This window comes from Hemiscyllium ocellatum, chromosome 25 (genome assembly GCF_020745735.1).
Source record: "Hemiscyllium ocellatum isolate sHemOce1 chromosome 25, sHemOce1.pat.X.cur, whole genome shotgun sequence".
NCBI lineage: Eukaryota > Metazoa > Chordata > Chondrichthyes > Orectolobiformes > Hemiscylliidae > Hemiscyllium > Hemiscyllium ocellatum.
The window spans coordinates 43,633,455-43,658,117 of NC_083425.1; the positions used below are offsets into that span (position 1 = coordinate 43,633,455).

The 24,663-nt window shown below is 41.1% G+C and overlaps 1 protein-coding gene across 3 annotated transcripts in view; it reads right to left on the reverse strand.

Annotated features, from left to right (window-relative positions):
- LOC132827851 (dynein axonemal heavy chain 9-like) overlaps window positions 1-24,663 on the reverse strand; it is a 504,454-nt gene that overhangs the window by 184,801 nt on the left and 294,990 nt on the right. For all 3 annotated transcript variants that reach the window (XM_060844602.1, XM_060844601.1, XM_060844600.1), the window contains 4 exons: window positions 14,660-14,920; window positions 11,507-11,932; window positions 10,151-10,270; window positions 790-978 (listed from right to left, as the gene is read on the reverse strand). In XM_060844602.1, the coding sequence (XP_060700585.1) occupies window positions 790-978; window positions 10,151-10,270; window positions 11,507-11,932; window positions 14,660-14,920 (996 nt within the window). The remainder of the gene's footprint in view (window positions 1-789; window positions 979-10,150; window positions 10,271-11,506; window positions 11,933-14,659; window positions 14,921-24,663) is intronic.

The following is a 24,663-nucleotide window of genomic DNA, read 5'->3' on the forward strand; positions in this document are numbered from 1 at the left end:
TTAGCAGCTTCCTTATTAAATATCAAAAGGAGAAGTAAAGTTTTCTTTGGCAAAATTCAACATTTCATTACAAAGCAACAGTCACACAATGGACAACACTGTTAAAACAGTGGGTCAGCTTTACGATTGAAATCCAACAGCAAGTCAGGAATGAACAAGGCAATGATACAAAATATCTTGGAAGAATACCTACATACCAATGAAACTGTAATAAGTTATGTCTTGAGTTTTCTACCTGTATTCTACTGAGCGAAGGTCAGAAGTCACATGACACCAGGTTATAGTCCAGCTGGTTTATTTGAAGTCACAAGCTTTTGGAGCACTGCTCCTTCGTTAGGTGGAGTGAGGAAAAGAACACAGGCACAGAATATATAGGCAGAGAGATCAATTGGCAGAGAGATCTAAAGATCATACAAATGGTGTGACAGGAGTATCAACAGGCTGAATAAGTCTCTGCAGGTGACCACCCCAGTCCAATGTCGGCACCTGAACATCATGTCTACCAAGATGTATCTGGACAATCATGTGTGATACTGAATATCCTAAATGTTTTCTCAAAAATCACTTCCATGTTATAAACTGTTAAATAATTAGTATTTCTAAAAATAATGATTAAAATAAAACTTCGCTAATCATCAAAAAAATTATGACAATGAAACTATGGCATTTGTTTCTCAAATATATGAATAACATAAAATATTGTCTGTGGGGAAAAGTTTATTAGGTTACCAAACCAGTCAATGTGTTAGTAAATACAATTGCAAAAACTTCTAATGATGCACTCCTTACTTTGAGTTCTCCAAGATAAGGCTTCCACATCCCATCCATTAGCTCCTGCCTGTACCTCTTTGTGAAATAGCCCAGATATGAAACAAAGGCAGTGATGAGGAGCACATCTCCACACAGCATGCTCTCCTGTTGTTTGAAGTTACGCACAGCTTCAGCCCAACGTATATTTTCTGAGGCCAGGCCACCAACCTAGAAAGAATATTTTGGTTTTAAAGTAATTCACAGTGAACGAGTAATGAATATGTAAAGTTGCACAGCACAGAAACAGACCCTTCAGTCCAACTCATCCATGTCAACCAGATATCCCAAGTTATTTTAGTCCCATCTGCCTGTGTTTGGCCTACATCCCTCGAAACACCTCCTATTGCAATAGAGAAGGCTGAGGGGAAGGCTAATTGAAATGTACAAAATCATGAGAGGTCTTGGGGTGATTGGGAAGGTCTTATTCCCTGTTGTTGAAGGGTTATAATCTGGAGGCATAGATCTTAGTGAGAGGCAAGAGACCTCCAGAGGATTTTGGGTGGATTTGTTTTGGTTGGTGGGCATCTGAAACTCTTTGCCTGGAAGAGTAGTAGAGGAAGATGCCCTTTACTTTGACTTGCACTTGAAGCACTATAAGCTTCAAGGCTGTCGACCTACAATTGGAAAATAGGATTAGGCTGGGTGGCAATATGTCGTCTGCCACAAACACAATGAACTGAATAGTCTCTTCCTGTGCTGTAATCATCTATGATACCACATTAATCCATGATCACCCAGCAGATCAAATTAACTCTGATTTATATTACAGAGTCAAGGAAGAATGAGACTTAAACATTATGTAACTTCTGTTAAAAATGCTAAATAATATGGTTATTGATCTAACAAGCATATAAAATTAGTCATCTATAATATATTAACAAATTAATGACTTTACTGACAATATAAACTGAACTTAACCTAAGATGCTTGGTAAGCCTTTTTCCTCATGTTCCAATTATTCAGTGTGTTAGCTTTCATGGTTAAACATTATGTTTGTTTTTCAGATTTGTTGCCCAAAATTGCATATGTGTTGAACTTTAGAGAAATTGCCCAAGCAATTTTCCATTGGTTCTAAAAGGATAATAATATTCATTGCTTATTAAGTTAACTGTTTATCAATATGAATTTTGCCATTATCAAAAGAGCCCTCGAGAATTCCAGTCAGGCCTTGATTAGGTCAATGACATTCAAAAGCTTATGCTTGGCATCTCTTGTTCAACAGCAATCTCATCAAAGTATCTGCAGCTGCTCTGAGGAAGGGTTTCAATCAGAAAAATCTTTAATTTCCACCTTCTAGAAATGAGAAGCAATAGCGTTTTGCTGCAGATTCATAACTGACAGCAAAAATGTTTGTAATCTCCATTATTCATTTGGGACAAATACTCCAACTAGAATAAGATGTGCATTCAGACGACCTTAAAGTTCGTCAATTTGTAAATGTGCCATCCATCCCCATTGTAATTTGAACTAAAGGAGCTGACAGAACAGATAGGCTGCCTCCCCATTCTTTCTAATCTTGTGTACTTGTAACTCTCTCAGCACATTTTAACCCAGTTAGAAATTATCAAGCAACAGAACATGCTGCTCTGTCTGACTCAGTGCAGATTGCATGAATTCACCTCATTTTGTCAGTGACCAAACAATCTTTTCCAATCTCATACAATGCACAATGCAACTTCCTTCACTGAATTTCCCTTCCAAGTTTCTATGATGTACCATTGTATCAGTCTTTTGACATATCTCATTGGGCACAAATTAAGTGACTTAATTCAATGACATATTACTGTTAATGTATTGCAAAAATCTTCACCATTAGGAGTTAGACCTGATCAGGAGCGGAATGGTCTTTAATGATGGGACCAAGTTGCTGCTCAGAGGTAGGTTTTAATGAGGACTTTGAGGATGGGAAGAGATTTGTCACCATTAATGTACTGCATTACAGACAGTACAGCAGAGGTAAAGTATCGCACACAATAGACCAAAGTGACCATTTAATGCAAGCAAGATGTGAAGTTGGAAGACGTTAAAAAGAGGAATATGACTGTGAAGAAAACTAACCAGGAATATTTGGATTTTTCAAGAAAAGTGATGGGGATTGGTGAACAAAGAAAATTACACAATTATGGCTAGATTTTCCATTGAATAATTGCAAAACTGTCAGAAGCGGCACGGTGGCACAGTGGTTAGCACTGCTGCCTCACAGCGCCAGAGACCTGGGTTCAATTCCCGACTCAGGCGACTGACTGTGTGGAGTTTGCACATTCTCCCCGTGTCTGCGTGGGTTTCCTCCGGGTGCTCCGGTTTCCTCCCACAGTCCAAAGATGTGCGGGTCAGGTGAATTGGCCATGGGAAATTGCCCATAGTGTTAGGTAAGGGGTAAATGTAGGGGTATGGATGGGTTGCGCATCGGTGTGGACTTGTTGGGCTGAAGGGCCTGTTTCCACACTGTAGGTAATCTAATCTCAAACATCTCAAATCCATGTGTGTACAGCTAATATATGAATCCAGAAGCTACAATTAGTGACTCCCTTGACTTGGACAGGATTCATTGTTAAGGGCAGAGAAAAATCAATTAGACATCACTGAGTAACGCAAACTTGTCATTTTTATGCTGCTCATCTGCTACAAATATACTTGAAACTAGTGAAGCCTGTAGAAGGACATGTAGCTGAATATTTTTAAGGCATACCAACTCGAAATGATCACTGAACAATCTTTCTAGCCCTGAAAAAGTGTTGTGTGTTTGTGTGGAATGTCCAGTTTGATACCTCAAAACAAAAAGAATACATACGTTCACCCTATGATACTTCAGCTTCCACCTGAATCACAAGTTTCTGTCCCAATCTTAGTTTTCAGCAATTTTATAAAAAAAAGTTTCAAATCTTCTTGCTACTTCTGTTGCCTGTATGAGCATCCTACAGTGTGACCAGCTGTATAGCCTGCTATGTGCCATCACTGTTGTTGGACACTAGATTTCATTGATAAATGGCGTCAGAATGGCACTACTGTGGGCATATTTGCAACTGATAATGCAAAGATTACTAGATCTTTGTGTGCAGCGTTCTTTGAGATCAGTGCTGTGTATCATCTCCTCCTGCTGGCTACAAAGCCAGCCTGATGTGCTACCAAAATACCAGGATGAATTTTCATCTCATTATCATTGCTTAGATTTAAGAAATGAATGTCTCTGTTGAAAGCAGATAGAGAATCTCATATTTTCACTTAAACAGGGATTCTCCAATTGCTGTTATTTTGGTTTTTGAATCAACAGAGTTGGGCAGAAATTTGACATACAACAGAAGCAATGAAATCCATTTTTAGGAACAACTGCGCTGCACTACAAGGGTGCCTCGAAAAAATTCTGCCTAAAAGTATTTCCCAGGAGTCTGGAATAGATGCCTAACACCACTGTTAATGATTTTGAAGATACTAATGCGAAACATGGGGCTTCCTTCATAATCCCTCAGGGGTTTAAAGTCTGGTTGAAGATTTGTAGCTCGGGTGTCCGTTGTTGTGGTTCTGTTCGCCAAGCTGGAAGTTTTTGCTGCAAACGTTTCGTTCCCTGGCTAGGGAACATCATCAGTGCTATTGGAGCCTCCTGTGAAGCGCTGCTTTGATGTTTCTTCCGGAATTTATAGTGGTTTGTTCTTGCCGCTTCCGGGTGTCAGTTTCAGCTGTAGTAGTTTGTATGTGGGGTCCAGGTCGATGCGTCTGTTGATGGATGTTCTTGCCGCTTCCGGGTGTCAGTTTCAGCTGTAGTGGTTTGTATATGGGGTCCAGGTCCATGTGTCTGTTAATGGACCTGGACCCCATATACAAACCACTACAGCTGAAACTGACACCCGGAAGCGGCAAGAACATCCATCAACAGACACATCGACCTGGACCCTACATACAAACTACTACAGCTGAAACTGACACCCGGAAGCGGCAAGAACAAACCACTATAAATACCGGAAGAAACATCAAAGCAGCGCTTCACAGGAGGCTCCAATAGCACTGATGATGTTCCCTAGCCAGGGAACGAAACGTTTGCAGCGAAAACCTCCAGCTCGGCGAACATAACCACAACATCCCTCAGGGGACCCGAGATGCTCCAAGTACAGCAGGCCCCAAGCCTGATCCACTCTTCGGGCTTGAATTATGCTTTCCTCATGAAAAAGGTAAGCCTAACAATTTTCTTTTAAAATTTTGAGCTACAGAATGGAGCCATGGATCCATTTCCAGCCCTCCTGATGCATGCTGCCACTGAAATTCACCATGCCCTTGTTGCCTTTATTCCTCCCACTCTCTACACCGGTCACATCAGAACCTTTTGTTATTGTCCGTGAGGTGAGTCACGGGCTGCCTGTGAAAGAACAAGTTTCTGGTCTGAGAAGCCTGAGAAGAGACTCCTGAAATCTCCTGAACTTCAACTTCCAAGGAAGGGTCAAGTTCCATCCTCAAACTATCTCTGATCATCTATGATGTGAGATATGTGATTTATATATATTTTAGTATAATTTATTTGAGAGTTTGGATTGGAGCTAGTGGCACATGGGCTTTGGTTTGTATGTCCGAAGAGTTTAATGATTATCTTTTTAGTGATTCTGAATATATCACGATTTCTTTTGCCAACAGTATTTGACAGAGTTGCTGGTGTCTAATGTGCTTGTGCATTGTGCTTTCTGCTTAGAAAGTCGAACACTGATTTTCTTTTTCTTTTGATTAGAGAGAACACTCACAAATTGGAATAAAGCTTTTTGGTTTCAGTTTGGCAAAGGTCTTGGATGAAACTAGACGTGCCACACAGTTCCTGATGAAAGGAGATGAGTTAAACTAGTTTAGAAATATGTCACCTCAGTGTAAGTAGTTTAGTTTGAAAATTCCAGACCAGAAGTGTTTGACGACAACCCTGAAGCAATCACCTGAAGCTGAGAAAGTCTACGCTCAGTTTTATGCGGAATCCAGAAAATTGCCATCACATTGTCAAGACGTAAAAGCAAAAGGAATTTTCTCTCGTGCAAGAACTGCAAAAGAGTGCTGTTGGAATTAATGGGATTGTATTTTACCAGACAGTTCTAAATCTGAAAAAAATTATTATAAGTAAATATTTTGGTTTATTACATTTTGTCTTCATTTATTTTATTTGATAAACTATTAAATGTTACAGCATTGCATTGCTTGTTTGTGTTTCACTGACAGGCCATTTCATTAAAATATAAAAACAAACCTCATCTATCAAGCAAGATTTCAGGCTGGGATCTGACATGTCCAGTAAAACATCAGCCTGGATCTTAACACACCATTTAAGACCTCACGGTTGGTTTGGGCTTGGACATGCAATGGATCACTAGAATGCCAGAAGTAAAAAAAACAGAAATACTCAGAAGGTCAGGCAGGATATTTGTAACGAAACACTTGGAATGAATTAAATGGGATCTAATTTTCACTCAACCAAGCGTGGCAGCTGACATCTACCTGCAATGTTGGCTAACTTTCCGCTTCCACCACTGAGAAAACCCACTATACCAAGTACCAATCAGGCGTGTAAGTGTTGTGTGGCAGGCTTCTCAGCTTATAATGATGCTCATCACTGAAATCCCACCTCTCCCTGAAGATGTTGACCAATTAGAGACTGGCAATCACAGGGAACCGGAAACGGTCATAGGAGGCCCAGGCTGCACAGCCAAATAGCGCTGCATTAGCATGAAGGTATGTCTTTATTTGTGAGAGGTCATGGAGTAGAGTTCCCAGGGTGGGCAGATAAGGGCAGAGGCCTGGCTTTCAGTGGCCAACTCTCTGCACACCACACTCATCCAAGCAATGAGCTGGTTGTTGGTGCTTTTAGAAAAAAGGAATCATAAGCATTATTTGCACAGGCAGGACTACACAGCTGTGGGTCCAGAATGTATTATTCTTAATGCAGATCCGAGCAACAACCATCAAAAGAATGAAAAAAATGCCTAACTCTCAGTATCTTGCTGCAGCTTTACGGTGTATAATTTTGAGTAGTGGTCAAAAAAGCAAGACCTATTGAACCTAACTTGATAAAATGCAAGGTAAATTATTGAGAATGGCAAGGGATGATAAAGACATGCTCTCTATGAAAGTCAGTCCACAAGGTGATGAGTGCAGAAGGCATTAAAAGCAACCCATGTGGAACAGGGCCCAATTTGAACAGAACTAGCAAGTGTTCAAGCTCACTGTCAATTATCTGACTCTGTTACTTCTAGTTTTGACTGTCAATTATTTTAAGTTGCTATACGTTGTAGAAGAGTGCCAGATATCATCGAAAAAAAAACCTACTGAACAAGGTCACCTATCAACAATCACTGGAGATAACAACTGGGAGGCTAGAAGTTAAAAAGAGAAATATTTCTGGCAGGAAGTTTGAGCTAGAAGTGGAGAAAAAGACAGTTTCTGGGAATGTGGTCTGCTTGGCAGGGAGACTATGAGGTCACAGATGTCAACGCACAACCACGGATGGTCAGAGTAAAATTATTCCAGAGTCTGAAAACACTATTGCGGCAGCAAATTCCCAAAATAGTTTTCACTGAGATATAAAAAGGGCTATGCATGAGACAGAAGTTACAAAGGACATGAATGTAAAGCAAAACCAGGCTGCAATCTTTGGAGGTGCTACGCAGTGCATGTTCAGAAAGCATTTTGAGGCTGAAGTTCTTTCTCGATGGTGACACAATAGAATGTAGGTGTGAGAAGCCTGATTAAAAATGGGAAAACACACTGCTGCTTGAAGCCTGCATGAATTTGAGAATAATCACAAAGCAATGTATGTAAGGGACGAGGGTCTGTCGCAAATCCATCTCTCCGAAGTTCCCACTGCGGAGAAATCAAAGCCTCCGTGACAAGCGAAACACAGATGATTACTTGGAGATTTTGATGTTTGGAAAAATGCACTTGATGTATGGCTTGCAATAGTCAAGGTTTCTACAATCAATTGCTTCCCCTTTAGAATGGGCAGCCATTAAAACACATTAAATGAAGCATAGGATTGGAAGTGCAAAACTGAGAATTGGGCAGATTTTCTATGTTTAAGAGAGAGAGTTATTGTGGAAAAAAGGCAAGGAAGAAATAAAATAACAGTTTGCAACGTTCAATGGTGGGTGAGTCAGAACGGTTGTGAATTTTCTGTTTCCTGCTGCTACAAAAATGAAAGGAGATATGAGACTGAATTTTATTTTCTTTTTTCACATTCATTGGTAAAACTATGAGACAGCTACAGAATTGAACAAAACAAAAGACTGAGTAAATAACAACAGAAACTCTGCTGGTGAAAGAATGCCACTAGGGGTGTTATACGCTAATCTATAACAAAGAGCAGGAAACCCAGACAAGACAGAGTTTGAAGCTTTTGATGACATACTCGGAAGCCTCTATTAATATTAATGTTTAATGGTAAATGTCAAAAATTAGAGCTTAAAGACAGAGGGAGATTAGTTTTGATCAGTTTGAGCCAAAGGGCTTGTCTATGTGCTGTAGGACTCTATGATTCTATTGATTAGTCTGAGATATCACTGACACATGTAGCTGAATCCTATGAATTTGGCTAACTAAAACATGATCTCAGTTGAGGCTGATCTGTCTTAGGCATAAATGATTCTACCAAAATAGAAGCAGCTTATTCAGATGGAAGTTATCAGTATAGGGAGAAGCGTATCTGTCAGCCAGGGCTCCCTAACTGGACCAGATTAACAGCCCCAATCAGGGGACCCATATTCTATGAGGTCCAACTTGTTGCCTTCATTACAATCACTACATTAACCTTTACCACTAATCATAGACAGACCCATGTCAAAGCAAATATGAAAGAGAATTAATGTCAAAGTACTACCTTAATTAGCTCATACCCAGTATCACACAATGAAAGAGATGGCAAGGTACCAGGAATAGTCATTTGGAAAAAGATCCAGAGTCCTCAGACTGGTAAATGCAGAATCAATTTGCAAGTGTTTAGGTGGAAAGAAACAAAGCAAGCCCACAAAGATATCAGTGAGATGTCAGCCAGTGATTCTGGCTTTACAGCATACAATATTGGTGTGTCAATGATAATAAATGGTTTATGACTGTTAGAATTGATGACTGCAGAAGGAGTCATCAAGTCAATGACAGGTGACAAGTATGTGAAATCTCAAATAGACATTAATGCTTCGTGCAGCATCATGAGTTTTTAGATCTCTGTGAAATAGCTCAAGATAGTGAATTAAAAATGAAGTCCTTGAAGTTAAGGCAATGGGAAGGAACAACATTCATCTCAAGGGGACAAATTAAACCAAGAACCCAATGCAATGGGAAGAATAAAAATCAGCAGTTCCAGATAATACACATCGAGCAAAGTCCACTTATATTATCAGAAGCAAGTCTAAAGCATAGAGTGAACTCTACACATGCAGAAGAGATTTGCAGCATTTCTCAGTCCATTAAGCCATTGACTGTTGAACAGATCCCAGAAAATTACAAGGATGTTTTTCCAGGTCCCTATAAAGTCGTTAGCTTAACGCCTGTTATTGGGAAAAAATATTCTGTTATAAAGGATAGAACAAACGGCACTTAAAAATATCATATAATCAAGCTGTCAGCATGGTTTCATACAGTGCTGAGGCTACAATTAGGTTAAACTTGATCAGGTTATTATGGGCAAGTTTACAGATGATACAAAAATAAGTGGGAAAACAAGTGGTGAGGATGACAGAAAGAGTCTGCAGGGGGACATAGACAGATTAAGTGAGGAGAGTAAAAACTTGGCAGATGGAATATAATGTTAGAAAATAGGAGGTTGTGCACTTCAAAAATGCTTTGAGGGCGTTGTCTCACATCACTTGATCTTCAGGTCATTCATTGTGTCTTTTTATAGCTTTCCACGGGTGACACTGGTTAAAAGGCAATTAGGTTTTTACTAAGAATAAAGTCTTCACCATCCCATGGCAGAATGAGAGAACTGTCAAGTATTGATGTACACCTAGAGTGAGGTAAACCCTGCCCAACCCCTATGGAGGAGAAGCTCCAAAGCCATTTCAAGTCTGCTCCTCTCACCACATGTAATATTTCCAATTAAAGGTAAAACGTAAAGTCACCATAGTAAAAAAAAGACTTCACCAACTTTAAGACTTATGAGATATTCACAGAGTTCTGCTCAATGAGTATCTTGTGTTTTGAGCAGGACAGTCTAACTTGATGCTACATTTCAAAGCAGGTACCAGAGCGAAATGGATACATAACAGCAATATTAATGCTGCAACATGAATATATTCTGGCAAAGTAGGCCAGCTCCAATTACAGCTAACGTTCAGCCAACTACATCCAGCATTTATGGAAATGTTTTCAGGATAAAGAAACTCACCAGTCGATTGGCAAGGGCAATGGTACGTTCAGTCGATTCAGCTTCTTGCTGGCATTTCAGTTTATCTGCAGTCGCCTGTTCAAATTTCGCTGTTAGTTTAGCTAGGTTTGCATTCAATTGCTGTTCAAGAACAAGAAAACACATGTTGATCAATATTAGATCAATACATGACACCAATCCACCACTGAATAAACATGTTTTTTGTCATGCCTTAAATTTTCCCTTACATTTTGGGGAAACTAAGTCATAGCCTGCGAAACACTTAAAAGATATAACATTTGATATTGTTCAGTCCAATTGCATTTTAAACTGAGTAACTGAATTAATCTAAATATTTTTTTCAGCCCTTTGGTATGGTCTATGTCAAAGTCATAGTTGATTCCTTTCCAATTTTCTTCACAAAGCACGAGAGAAATTATTAATAAAACCGGCAAGACACAATGGAATGAACAGTAAGCTTTTCTGTTGTATGATGGCACTGGGGATAGGCCAAAAAATGCTGAACTGTTAAATATATTTCAAAGCTGAGGACTTTACAGATCATCAAAATTTAAAACACTTTTGATACAATCACGAGAAGAGCAATTCTCATTTCGTAAGCTGCTTGATGCAACCGTGATGTGGTACAGAGATCTTCAATGAGCCTTTATTAATGGCAAGAATACTACGATCAAGAGTTTTAATGTCAACATGAATTGTCCGCCTTAATTAAAAACCCAGCTGTACAGGACATTGGTTAGGCCACTGTTGGAATATTGCGAGCAATCAGAAAGATGTTGTGAAACTTGAAATGGTTCAGAAAAGATTCACAAGCATATTGCAAGGGTTGGAGAATTTGAGCTACAGGGAGAGGCTGAACAGACTGGGGCTGTTTTGCCCGGAGCATCGGAGGCTGAGGGGTGACCTTATAGAGGTTTACAAAATTATGAGGGGCATAGATAGGGTAAATAGGCAAAGTCTTTTCACTGGGGTTGGGGAGTCCAGAACTAGAGGGCATAGGTTTAGGGTGAGAGGGGAAAGATATAAAAGAGACCTACAGGGCAACTTTTGCACACAGAGGGTGGTACGTGTATGGAATGAGCTGCCAGAGGAAGTGGTGGAGGCTGGTACAATTGCAACATTTAAGAGGCATTTGGATGTGTATATGGATAGGAAGGGTTTGGAGGGATATGGCCCGGGTGCTGGCAAGTGGGATTAGATTGGGTTGGGTATCTGATCAGTACGGACGGGTTGGACCAAAGGTCTGTTTCCATGCTGTACATCTCTATGACTCTTTGGTTAGGAATGCATTGCTGCAGTCTGTACATATTAAGGCCACAGTAATCAATGTAAACCACGTCACGTCTTTCTACTTACAGATATCTTGGCTTTGATGACAGCTAGTTTTTCCTGGGCAGCAGCTAATTCTGCATTGGCTTTGTTCAAAGCTTGTCGCTTGGGTTCAACATCACAATAGACTTCGTAAAACTTCACAATATTGACAACCCAGGAACAAAGGCCAGCAGCAGCAAGAGACTTGGACGCAATAAACTCTGGATTGAATTCTGGGTCATGCAGGTATGGCTGAATGGCTTTCAGGCAATTCTCGTGGATGTTCTCCTTCTTGAAGTTGATGAGGGAATCGAGGAACCCGTCGACCTTTGCCATCATGACCTTCGCTGACTTCCAGCTGCGGTCCTTGGGCACTTTGCCTCCGACTGCTGTCAGCACCAACACGGCTGCTGTGACATTTGTCACAGCTGAGGGAGGTGAGCCGAAGGACTTCAATTCTGTCAGATTATTCTGAAGGGAGAACAAAGTTGCAAGAAAAATTGAATGCATTTTTTTTCTTAGCAGTCAAGTGCTAATAGTCAAGTTGTTGAGTTATCAATTTGTTGCTCTGCTTCGAAGCCGACAGCTGTAGTCTGAATTTTGTATAACATGACTCATCAGATGTAAGCCAATGAAACCCCCAGTGGTAAATAAATCTCTATCTGCTTGTTAGTTGTGAAGTTTCTGCATCCCCACTGTGTCCTCTGGCAGTTGATTCTAACATGATTAAGGGAATCAAAACAAAACAAATAATCAGGAAACTTTTGACAATTTTTGCATAACTGACCTAGTTTAAACTAGCTGAAACCTTTTCTCATTTGGCAAACTTATTTTAGGGGAAAATTAGGACCAAATGTGAATATTTGAGCCCAATAAGAAAAGTTGCAGAAATACAACTTAAGCCATTGCATCGAATGTGTAAAAGTTAGGTGAAAAGATATTTTAAGCAGCGGTGTCTCTTGTCAATGAATAACAAAAATCAATGTCTGAGTCTTACAATCATTTCACCGGGACCATCCTTTCTTAAGCGCTGTAGCACCTTGAAAACCCTAAAATTAGTTTAGGTTCAAAATCACTGCCATTCACTACAATCCTGTAATAACCTATTGTACTTAAAGATTGAACATTATGATCTGTGTATGAACTAGTGTCGACTTTTAGATGGATTTAGAGGAACAAATTGTTATTTCATGGTTAATAATATCACCAAAAAAGTGGAACGGTTCATGCCTTATTTTGTCCTTGATGTTTTATGCTATCATTGTCCTATAAAATGGTTCCCTTGGAGGCTTTTGTCAATCATTTTCACTGAAAAGGAAGCTTACATTACCATGTACAGTATGTCCATGCATGAGGTTGGCTACATCAAAATGTTCACTCCACAATGATATTGTATATTCTATAGTTTATAAACTGCAAAGATCCTTTTCCATGGCTATTTAAGATTAAACTACCTGTTCTTTTTCCCTTAGCATGAACTGCCAATGAATCACTCAGGGCTGTAAATCAAATTCAATTGATTTCACACCAGCTGATGAAACACCGAAACAAGGCTACATTTTATCCTCCCAAGTGCAGGAGAATAAATCAAACTTCCAACCCATCAGCAAATAAAACACAATATTACATAACTTAACTTGATTTAAGAGGTAAAAACCACACAAGCACTAGCTTTCAGAGCGCTGCTCCTTCATCAGGTGGTTGTGGAGGACACAATTGTAAGACACAGAATTTATAGCAAAACTTTGTACACCCCAGTCCAACACCGGCATCTCCAAATCATGATTTGAGAGGATTTACATCCTACTTCGAGGGACATTGAGCTAAATTGGAAGGAAATGACAATACGGCGTAATGTGTGTGCTCTTGATCCAACTATTGATTCTTGGTGTTGTAGGTTTTGATGCTGGAAAGTGACAATAAGGTGTATTATCATAAAGCATATCATAAAGTTTAAATCATAGAATCACAACAGTGTGGAAGCAGGCCATTTGGTCCATCGAGTTCAAACTGACCCTCTGAAGAGCATCCCACCTCGACCCAAACCCTACCCTATCCTAGTAACCCTGCACAGCTAATCCACCTAGCCTGCACATTCCTGGATACTACAGACAATGCTCAGGAAGCCCACAACGTGCTAAGTAAAATAATCGACTTAACCTGGATATCTTTGGACTGTGGGAAGAAACTAGAGCACTAGAGGAAACCCATGCACACACTGGGAGAATGCACAAACCCCACACAGTCACCAGAGGGTGGACTTGAGCCCAGGTCCCTGGCGCTGTGAGGCAGCAGTGCTAATCGCTGAGCCACTGTGCTGCCCAGAACTGAGTGATCTCTGTGCATTAGATCACATAGACAAAGCTGCATTCAGAACATCTCTCCTTCACCCAGAGTATTCAAAAAGCAGATGCCATAGAATATTGAAATGCTTTGGTCGCAAGAAATAAGGAACGTGTATTTATACTGTGTGTTATCATAACCTGAAGGTCTCCAGAAATACTTCATAATCGATGGGTTAATTGAAATATTGCAAGGTTTGTGAAGGTTTGTAGCTCAGGTTGAGGTTGGCACTCCAACCACAATGCCATAAACAAACACATAGATTTAGATACAATATATCAATCCCTCAGAAAAGGAACAGGGTATGACATCACCACAAACCCCAGGAACCCCATCCAGGACAAACATATAAATAGAAAGCAGGAGACAACAGCTTTGCTTCACTTGGAGGTCGGCACTAATGATGTTACCTAGCCAGGTAATGAAACATCTGGATATCAAACCTACAGCTCAGCAAGCAAACCCACACCCTAAATATGATTATTGCTAATATGGATACAAACATGTCTGTCAATTTGCACAGTAACATCCCACAAAGAAAAATCAATGAATCCTCAGACAATTAGTTTCTATACTTCCAGCCAGGACACTAGTTAATAACTTGTCCAGCAATGGGGCCTCTTCAACTGGTCACAAGACGACAGGAATTCTGATTGGACTCAAGAATAGTGCCTCCACAGACAAGTTGAAACTTGTCAATAACTGTAGAACTCCACTCTTGGAGCCCAATGTCTTTCCTAATGGTTACATATTCATTTCCCTCCTTACACTGAAACTCTGCCTGACAATTTTTCCAAATTCAAGGTGTCAAATGATTGCAAACGATTCTTCTTTTGACTTCATTTCATCTCTTACCTTATTTAGAGTGTTCAGTGCTTCCTGAGCAGCAACAAGGGCAGGTTCAGCTTTTGCTAAATCCTCCTCACAGTCTCTCTGTGTCCGGGTGACCTCCTCAGCAATGAGAGCCACCTTCTGTTCTTCCCCGTCTGCAATGGCTTTTTCTTTGCTCACCTTCTCGGTTTCGACTCCCACTACTTGAATCAGCTTGTCAGCGTCTTCATTTTTCTGCTTCAGCTCAACTTCCTGCGCAGCCAGTTTAGCTTTCAGATCATCAACCTGTTTATGGAAGTTAAATGTAAGGCAGTCATCAACAAAACGTCTGAAGAGTCACATTAGAATTCATGTTACGTTCATTTGACCTGACAGCAATCAACTGGTTTCCTCCTTGATTCTTTCATGGGACATGGATGTTGCTGACAAGGCCAGCATTTGTTGCCCTTCCCGAGGTGACCTTGAACCAACTGGTTTGCTCGGTCAATCGATGGGGCAGATAAGAGTCAACCATATTGTTGTCACATGTAGGCCAGATCTTGTAAAGAGAGCAGATTTCCTTCCCTCAGGGACATCAAGTGAAGAAGATGGATTTTTTTTGGCAATCAGATTACAAAATATAGAAACATAGAAGACTGGAGCAGGAGTAGGCCATTCGACCCCTAAGACCTACCCCCCCCCCCATTCAATATGGTCTTGGCTGATAATCGAGCTCAATACCCTAATCCTGCCATCCCCCATATTCCTTGATTCTTTTAGCCACAAGCGTTATATTTATCCTTCTTCAAAACATATGTTTTGACCTCAATCACTTTCTGTGGTAGTGAATTCCACAGGTTCTATGGATGAAGAGATTTCTCCTCAACTTAGTCCTAAATGGTTCACCCCCTTATCTTTAAGCTATAACCTCTGGTTCTGGACTCCTCCACTATCTGGAACATCTTTCCTGAATCTAACCTGTCTGTTCCTGTTAGAATTTAACAGGTTTGTAGGAGATCACCCTCTCGCATTCTTCTAAACCCCAGTGAATACAATCCTAAACAACTCAACCTTGCTTCAGAGGTCAGTCCTGACATCCCAGGAATCAATTTGCTAAAACTTTGCTGCACTCCCTCGACAGCAGAAGCATCTTTCCTCAGATAATGAGACCCAAATCACACATAATATTCAAGGTGCGGTTTCGCCAATGCCTTATATAACTGTAGCACAACATCCTTACTCCTATACTCAAATCCCATCACTATGAAGACCAAAATACAGAGAACATAGAACATGGATCAGTATAGCACAGGAATGGACCCTTCAGCCCAAACATGACTCCAAAGGAAATTAATCCCTTCTGCTTGCCGGTGGCCTATATCTCTCCATTCCTTGCATATTCACCCACACTGTAGGGAATCTAATCTAATCTATTCATGTGCTTTTCTAAAAGTCCTTTAAATGCTCTTATTGTACCTGCCACCACCAACACCCCTCGCAGCGCATTCCACACTCCTTCCATTCTCTATAAAAAAAAGCTTGCCCCTCACATCTCCACTTAACTTTCCCCTTCTCATCTTAAATGCATATCCCCTTGTATTTGACATTTCAACTCTGGGAAAAAGATCTGTCCGTCAACCCAACTGCACCTCATAATTTTATAGATTTCTATCAAGTCTCCTCACAGATTCTGCTGCTCAAGAGAAAACAACCTGAGTTTTTCTCGCCTTTCCTTGTAGGTCATACCCTCTAATCCAGGCAGCATCCTGGGAAAGCTCTTCTACACCCTCTCCAAAGCCTCCTCATCCTACCTGTAATGTGGCGACCAGAATTGAAAGCAATTTTCTAAGTGCGGCCTAACCAAAGTCTTATAAAGCTACATCATGGCATCCTGACTCCCTGACCAATAATGGCAAGCATGCCATATGCCTTCTTTACCACCCTATATAGTTGCATGGCCACTTTTGGGGAGCTACACACTTGAACCCAGTGCCCTGCCATTATCTGTATACTTTTCCTTAACATTTGATCTTCCGAAGTGCAGCACCTCATACTTACCTGGATTAAACTCCACCTGCCAATTCTCCACCCATATCTGCAACTGACCTATATCCCACTGTATCCTTTGACAACTTTCTACACCATCCACACCTCCACCAACACTTAAATCGTCTGCAAACGTATTAAACCATCCATCTATATTTTCATCCAAGTCATATATAATATATACATATATAAATATATGTATATATCACAAACAGCAATGGTCCCAGAATGGATTCCTGCAGAATACCACCAGTCGCGGACCTCCAGCCTGAAGAACACCCTTCCACCCTTCCATCGGCCTTCCATGGGCAAGCCAATTCTGAATCCACGTGGCCAAGTCACCATGGACCTCATGCATCTTAATCTTCTAGATGAACCTATGACAAGGCACCTTGTCAAAAGCCTTACTAAAATTCACGTAAACAACATTCATTGCTTTACTCTCATGGATCACCTTCGTGACCTCCTCGAAAAATTCAGTCAAGTTCCTAAGTCATATCCTGCCCTGCACAAAGCCATGCTGACTCTCCCTAAGGAGACCATGTTGTTCCAAATGTGCATAAATCCTATTCCTAAGAATTCTCTCCAACAGCTTCCCAACCACTGACGTGAGACTCACTGGTCTATGGTTTCCTGGTTATCCTTCTGCACTATTTGCTGCACTTGCACACTTATTTTCAGCAACTGGTGTGTGAAGACACTCAAGTCTCATTGAACATGTCCCTCGGAAAAGCCCATGAGGGTCTGCCTCTGGATTACTAGTGTAGTCGTGCTATGTAATTTACTTAGTGACAAAATGATGAAGAACTTATGCTCGAAATGTCGATTCTGCTGCTTCTCGGATGCTGTCTGATCAGCTATGCTTTTCAAGCACCACACTCTATTACAGAACGATTCAAGACAAGAAGGGCATGGACTCTTCATCCATCTTGAGTCACCCTGAAGTCTCCCAATTGCAATACCCAATTGGTTGTTAACGAATTTAAGGGTTATTATCTGAAAACTCATCACAAATACATGCTATTAAAAGCTGGAGGTGGTTCTGCCTGGTCCAAATTAATTTCCCAAAATCAGTGTGATAACTATAGCCATTCTGTTACCTGTTCTATCAGACCAAATGGAATTCAATGCTTTCCAAAGAATGATGTGCTCAAGTAAGAAGTGTTATGACCTGTCCATATCTCTCATTCCATCTGTTGACACTCACACCAGTTTTCCATTAAGCCATTGCTGGGCCATTTCAGCAATCTCTAACTGTTTCACAAACCCTACTGCTGGATTATCCTAGTTTCTCTATCCTTCCAATTTTCTTATTATTATTCAGCAGGATTCAGTCCACAGTTCCTGACCTGTCAAACACAAGCTTCCTTTTCAAAAATGGTTTCAAGATGTCACAGAAATTTGGACACTTTGGACAAAGAAATCCGTCACATATCTACACCAATTTTGAACCAAAATTTAGACATATTCCTCAAACAACTAAACGTAAAACTGAAGTAAGTATATAACAGTGACAGGTTACAAGAAATTATAACATTAAAATTGCCTTGCTAGCAAAAAAAAATAGTCAGAAATTTCACATTTATGAATAGAAATTTATTGTCATGTCATGTGTACTTTTACATGAAAAATACAGTGAAATCTTTATAAGTCGCCCTACCATGGCGCCTATGTCAATGACAAAAGTCATGCATAATAATAAAGAAGGTAAAATTAACTCCAAGTTCACCACAGTTCAGTTAATGGTTCCTGGGCTCAGGGAAAGCCGACTAAGGAATGACGGAATACCCTGAAGACATAGCCAGGACAAGACTGCTATGCTGGGTCAGTGGAATACTAGGCCGCAAGCTTAGGGTGAACACGATTGCCATGTCAGGCTGAGACAGCCACTCCTGGACGAGACCACCTGACAGGCCAATGGGATACCTGAAAGATGATGACCTCCACATGGGGAATGAGACCTCCACACCGAGACACAAACACCATGCCATGCTGTGCCAAAACTGCCACTTCTCCTTCTTCAGGCGTCTGGGCCTAGCTGTGGACCTTGAGCCTCAGTCTAGTCTTCAGGTCCAGTTTGGGGAGTCAGCCAGAGGCCTGCTCCTCGAGAGACCCTGGGCTGGGGTGGAGCCATGTCTAGCTTGTCCTGGTGTTGCTGCCACAGCTCCCTGAGGCCTCTTCCTTCACCTGTGTCTCTCTGAACTTAAAGAAAAGAAAGTGCAGACAAAGGCAAAATAAAACAAACAGAACTAAAGGATAGAAAGAAGAAAAAAAATGAAAGCCAACAGGAGCAGACAAGCCCAGGGTTTAGTTAACCTCCTCTTCCACCACCTTGGAACATACCATATGCTGGTATGCTTTACGACTCCCACTCTGATGCACTTCTGAATTCAATGTTGTTCAATTCAGATCATCAACAAATTGCTAAGACCAGTCCCCAAGCAAATTATATTTACGTTTCCAGGCAGGATACCCCACATTCATATATTCCTGGATCAAAAAGGATGAAGTGGCTCCCATTCTTCATTCACCAAGCCCTTAGGTAGAGTGCAACAAGGTGAACTCAAACAGATCCCTTCCCTGGTCAATACCTTTAACCAGAACAAAAGAATTTCCAGTTGAAAAGGAGCTCATTTACTTAAGAGCCAATCTTAAGTTAAAGAAAGAACAAATTCATGAGTTACTAAATAAGAAATTAAGTAATAACAACACACAGAGAGATTTGAAATGAGAAGTTAGTTTAAAAAAGAGAGATCAGTTTCAGGTTTCCTTGAATGCCAACTGGGTGATAATAATCACACTGACATTGATAGTTGAGCAGTCAACTTTGAGATTCTTGGGCTTGCAAATTAGCTGAAATCTTTTTGTCCTGCTGTCAGCACTCAGAGCAGGAGACTATCTTTCCTTTGTACCTGCAGTGCAGAGGTGTCAAATGGCTGTCCTCAAGCTGTGAACTTCATAGAAGTGAGTCCTCACAAGCACATCAGCTACTGACAACACAGAGACCAAGACTTGCAGCTGCTTATAATCCTTTCTTTGCGGATTCCTGGAAGGGGAAACAAAACACGTCTTTTGATTCACGTCCACAGTTTGGAATATAACCCAGAGGAGAAGCTTTCCTGCTGAGAGGAGGAAATTAGATTGCCTTGTACGTCTGCAGTTTGAAGTTGCTCCTTTTGAAGAATCCTCAGTAACCTAGAAGGTGTGATGTTCCAAGAATTCATAGTAATGATCTTTCAGCAGCCAGTGAATTCCATCCTTGAAGGTAAAATATTGGCCAGGCTTGCAGTTTTTGTCATTTTTTAAAAGAAAAAATTCTTATTCAAAACTTCAAGTTGTCTGCACATAATTCAGGGTTATGACCCATTGTAATGACAATTCCTAATGACGATCAGATCTATTCCCATTTTGATGTAAAAGGAAAGAAAAAAAATCAAGCATTTTCATGTCATTCATTTTCCAAGCTTTGATCAATAATATATTTTGAATTCTAACTGGATCTCTCTGAAATAATAGAATGTTGGCCCTTATTTAAAGGGTATTGGAATACAAGGGTGGGAAGTCTTCCTGCGACTATACAGGTGCTGGTGAAACCACACCTGGAGGCCTCTGAGCAGGTTTGGTCCCCTTATTTAAGGGAAAGATATCATTTCATTGGTGGCAATTCAAAAAATGGTTCACCAGGATGATCCATGGTATGGAGGGACTGTCTTACAAGCAGAGGCTAAACAGATTGGGAGTCTACTCATTGAGGTTTAGAAGAATGAGAGGTGATCTCATTGAAATATACCAGATTCTCAAGGGGCTTGACTGGGTAAATGCTGAGAGGATGCTTTACCTCATGGGAGACTCTAGGACTGGAGGGCATAATCTCAGAATAAAAGGGTTCCAGTTTGAGACTGAAATGAGAAGGAATTCCTTCTCTCAGAGAGTTAAATGGCTTTGGGGAGCTGTGGGGACAGAGTCCTTGTGTATATTTAAGGCTGAGATTGAAAGATTCTTGAGATCAGGCGCGGAATCAAGGGTCATGTGGAAAACGTAAGAAAGTGGACTTGAAGAGTGCTAGATAAGCCATGATCTTTTTGAAAAGCAAAGCAGGCTTGAGGGGGCTGAATGGCCTACTTCTGCTCCGAGCTGTTATGGTGTCTGGATTCAGAACAGGGCATCGGCAATCACGGTTTATTTCCCAGCAACGCGTGCGACTTTTAAGTGGTACAGTTGGTGCACCAATTTCCTGTGTTTTTGGGTGGGAATGGAGAACAGTGCTACTGCTTCTACCTCTGTAGGTCTGGGCTGTACTCCCTTGTCAGATCCACACCCCCCACCAACCCAACATCCACTCCCGGCACCTTTCCCTGCAACCGCAAGAAATGCAAAACTTGCGCCCACACCTCCCCCCTTACTTCCCTCCAAGGCACCAAGGGATCCTTCCATATCTGCCACAAATTCACCTGCACTTCCACACACATCATTTACTGCATCCGCTGCACCCGATGTGGCCTCCTATACATTGGGGAGACAGGCCGCCTACTTGCGGAACGTTTCAGAGAACACCTCTGGGACAACCAAACCAACCAACCCAACTGCCCCGTGGCTGAACATTTTAGCTCCCCCTCCCACTCCGCCAAGGACATGCACGTCTTGGCCTCCTCCATCACCAGACCATGGCAACACGATGCCTGGAGGAAGAGTGACTCATCTTCTGCCCAGGAACCCTCCAACCACAAGGGATGAATGCAGATTTCTCCAGCTTCCTCATTTCCCCTCCCCCCACTTTTATTCTGTCCCAACCCTCAGCCCCCACCCCCTCTCCGGCCTATCACCCTCACCTTAACCTCCTTCCACCTATCGCATTCCCAACACCCCTCCCCCAAGTCCCTCCTCCCTACCTTTTATCTTAGCCTGCTTGGCACACCTTCCTCATTCCTGAAGAAGGGCTTATGCCCGAAACGTCGATTCTCCTGCTCCTTGGATGCTGCCTGACCTGCTGCGCTTTTCCAGCAACTTATTTTTAAGCCCTGACCACCATTCAAACTTCATGATGACAGACTTATCCAATTGTTTAGTGTTGCCGGAGGATCTTCTAGTGCCGAGCAACACTTGGAAAATACAGACAATTTCAGCACGGCCAATCCACCCAACCTGCCCATATTTGGACTGTGGGAAGAAACCAGAGCACCCGTGCAAGTCCACACAAACATAAGGACAATGTGCAAACTCCACACAATCACCCAAGATGGATTTGAACTTGGGTCTCTGGCGCTGTGAGGCAGCAGCACTAACCACTAAAGCCACTGTGCCACCCATATGTTAGATAATACAGGTAATGTTGACATTAATAGTTGAGCAGTTAATTTCAATATTATTAGTTTTGCAGGTTCGCTGATTTTTTTTCTCTCTTGTTTCCTTTTTTATGGTGACTGGCCTGTCAACTGGCTCACATTGCTTGGAATATGAGTATCTTTTACTTTTACCTGTAGAACAAGAGTGCTGTTGTCAAGCTGTGACCTTCACAGCGAATCCACAGTATTCCATCAACCCATTAACACACACATCAGGGGTTGTAGTTTGATTTTACCCCTTGTTTCTTATAACATTGGAGGTTAAAACACAAACATATCTTCCAACTCATATCCACAATGCGAAATATAGCCCATAGGGGAGGAGGTAATCAGACTGTCTTTCAGCTCTACCTTTTGAAACCTCTCTCTTTGAAGTGTCCTTGATATCCTGAAAAGTGTAACATTTAGGGGTGCAAACAGGGAATATTTCAGCAGTCAGTGAATTCCATCTTTTTAAGTTATGATTTGTTGTCATGGCAAAATATCTTCTGCTATATTTCCACATAACTATACTTCATGCGCTTTGTTTTATCCAAAGGATTCAAAACGTTTAGTGCAAAAATTAACCTTGAATTGTATAGATTGGACCACATTTAAAAATACAGTGTGCTCCCACTTCAGCTGCCACTAACAGTTATTTAAACAAGGTGCCTTTGTTGTAATGGAGAGGCGGTAGTGTAAATGTACATCTCTGGATTAATAAGCCAAGGAACTAGCTAAATGTTCTTTGGCACATGGTTCACATTCCAACATAGCAGCAGATAGAACTTAAAACTATCAATTGTCAGAAAAACCCATCTGGTTCATTAATGTCCTTTAGACAAGGAAACTGCCATTCTTACTTGGTCTGGCCTACATGTGACTCCAGATCCACAGCAACATGGTTGACACTTAACTGCCCTCTGGGCAATTAGGGATGGGCAATAAATGCTGGTCTTACCAGCAATGCCCTTGTCCTGTGAATGAATAAAAACAAACGCCCTTCAGGGAAAGTACCTGGACTGGCCTAGGGCCCGGACAGTTGGTGGACATCAGACACCTGTATCTGGAGGCCTGGTGGTGTTCGGGTCAGTGATGGGCCTGCTGTTTTTAGACCACGAGCTGGGTGGCAATCGGCATAAGGGCCTATGATTTCTGTCCCTGTCCCTGCTCCACAGCAATGTGGTTCAACGCTGTCTGCCCTCTGAAATAGCTAACAATCCACTCAGCTCATGGGGAACCACAGAAAGATAACAAATGCTCAGATAACATTTACATCACATATAAGAACTGGTAAAGTCGCCATAGTCCCAGAGGACCACACGGCTGCCATGTCATTAAAGGGAGGGAGGGAGGGAGGACTAGTGGTGAATTTGAATGGAATGTTCACCACACCTCAAGTAAACGGTGAAGGGTGGATGTTAAGAAGATAGTATCTTCATGGTGACTTTAGCCACTACAGGAATTGAACCCATGCTGTTGGCATCACTCTGTATCACAAATCAGCCATTCAGCCAACTGAGCTAACTGACTCCCAATGTACGAATGCGGAACAAAGAAACAGCATAATACATGTGTGACATATAAGGATATTGTCCATCATAGAAGCTTTAAAAATGTGTTTTATTGTCATAAATTGATATTAATGAATGCAAAATTTTAACATCATATCTTGAATTAATGATAAGAGAGACAAAAACAAAGGCTTAGATAAGTAAACTGATAGTAGTTTGGAATTTCAGCTTGAGCTAGCTGGTAATAATGAAGAGTGCCCTTCAAAATGGGGACAATGTGACTAAACTGACAGTGATGTTCCCATATATCAAAGAACACACAACACCACGTTATAGTCCAACAGGTTTAATTGGAAGCACACTAGCTTTCGGAACGTCGCTCTTTCATCAGGTGATAGTGGAGGACTCAATCCTAAGACACAGAATTTATAGCAAACATTTACAGTGTGATGTAGCTAAAATTATACATTGAAAAATACCTTGATTGTCTGTTGAGTCTTTCATCTGTTTGAATACCATGATAGTTTCACTTCTTTCATGTGTAAATCACAAAACCTTTTTTTAAAAGTTGCATTCTCAGGTTAGCTATTAACAATGGGTGATAGCTAGACAATAATTATATCAAAGAACTACAAGTTCAAGAACATAGCAAAATTGAAAATGTTAATAGCAAACTCTAGTAATGTATTGTCTGATATTGACTTTGATTCCATGTTATTCATGCCAATGTTCTGGTACTGTTACCATCAGAATGTGATACTGCAGCTTCACCAGAATTTAGAGGGTTACTGTTTTAAAAATCAATTTTGTTGACAGCAATACAAATCACAAAGTTGTACAGGATAGAAACAGACCCTTTGGCACAACCCTTCATGCCGGCCAGATATCCTAAACTAATCTAGTCCAATTTGACAGCACTTGCTCCATATCTCTCTAAACCCTTCCTATTCATATACCCATCCAGCTGCCTTTGTAAATATACCAACCTCCACCACTTCCCTGTCAGCTCATTCCATACACGCACCACCATCTGTGTGAAAAAGTTGTCCCTTAGGTCCCTTTTAAATAATTCCCCTCTCATCCTAAACCTATGCCCTCTACTTCTGGACTCCACCACCCTTGGAAAAAGACCTTGTCTATTTATCCTATCCATGCGCCTCATGATTTC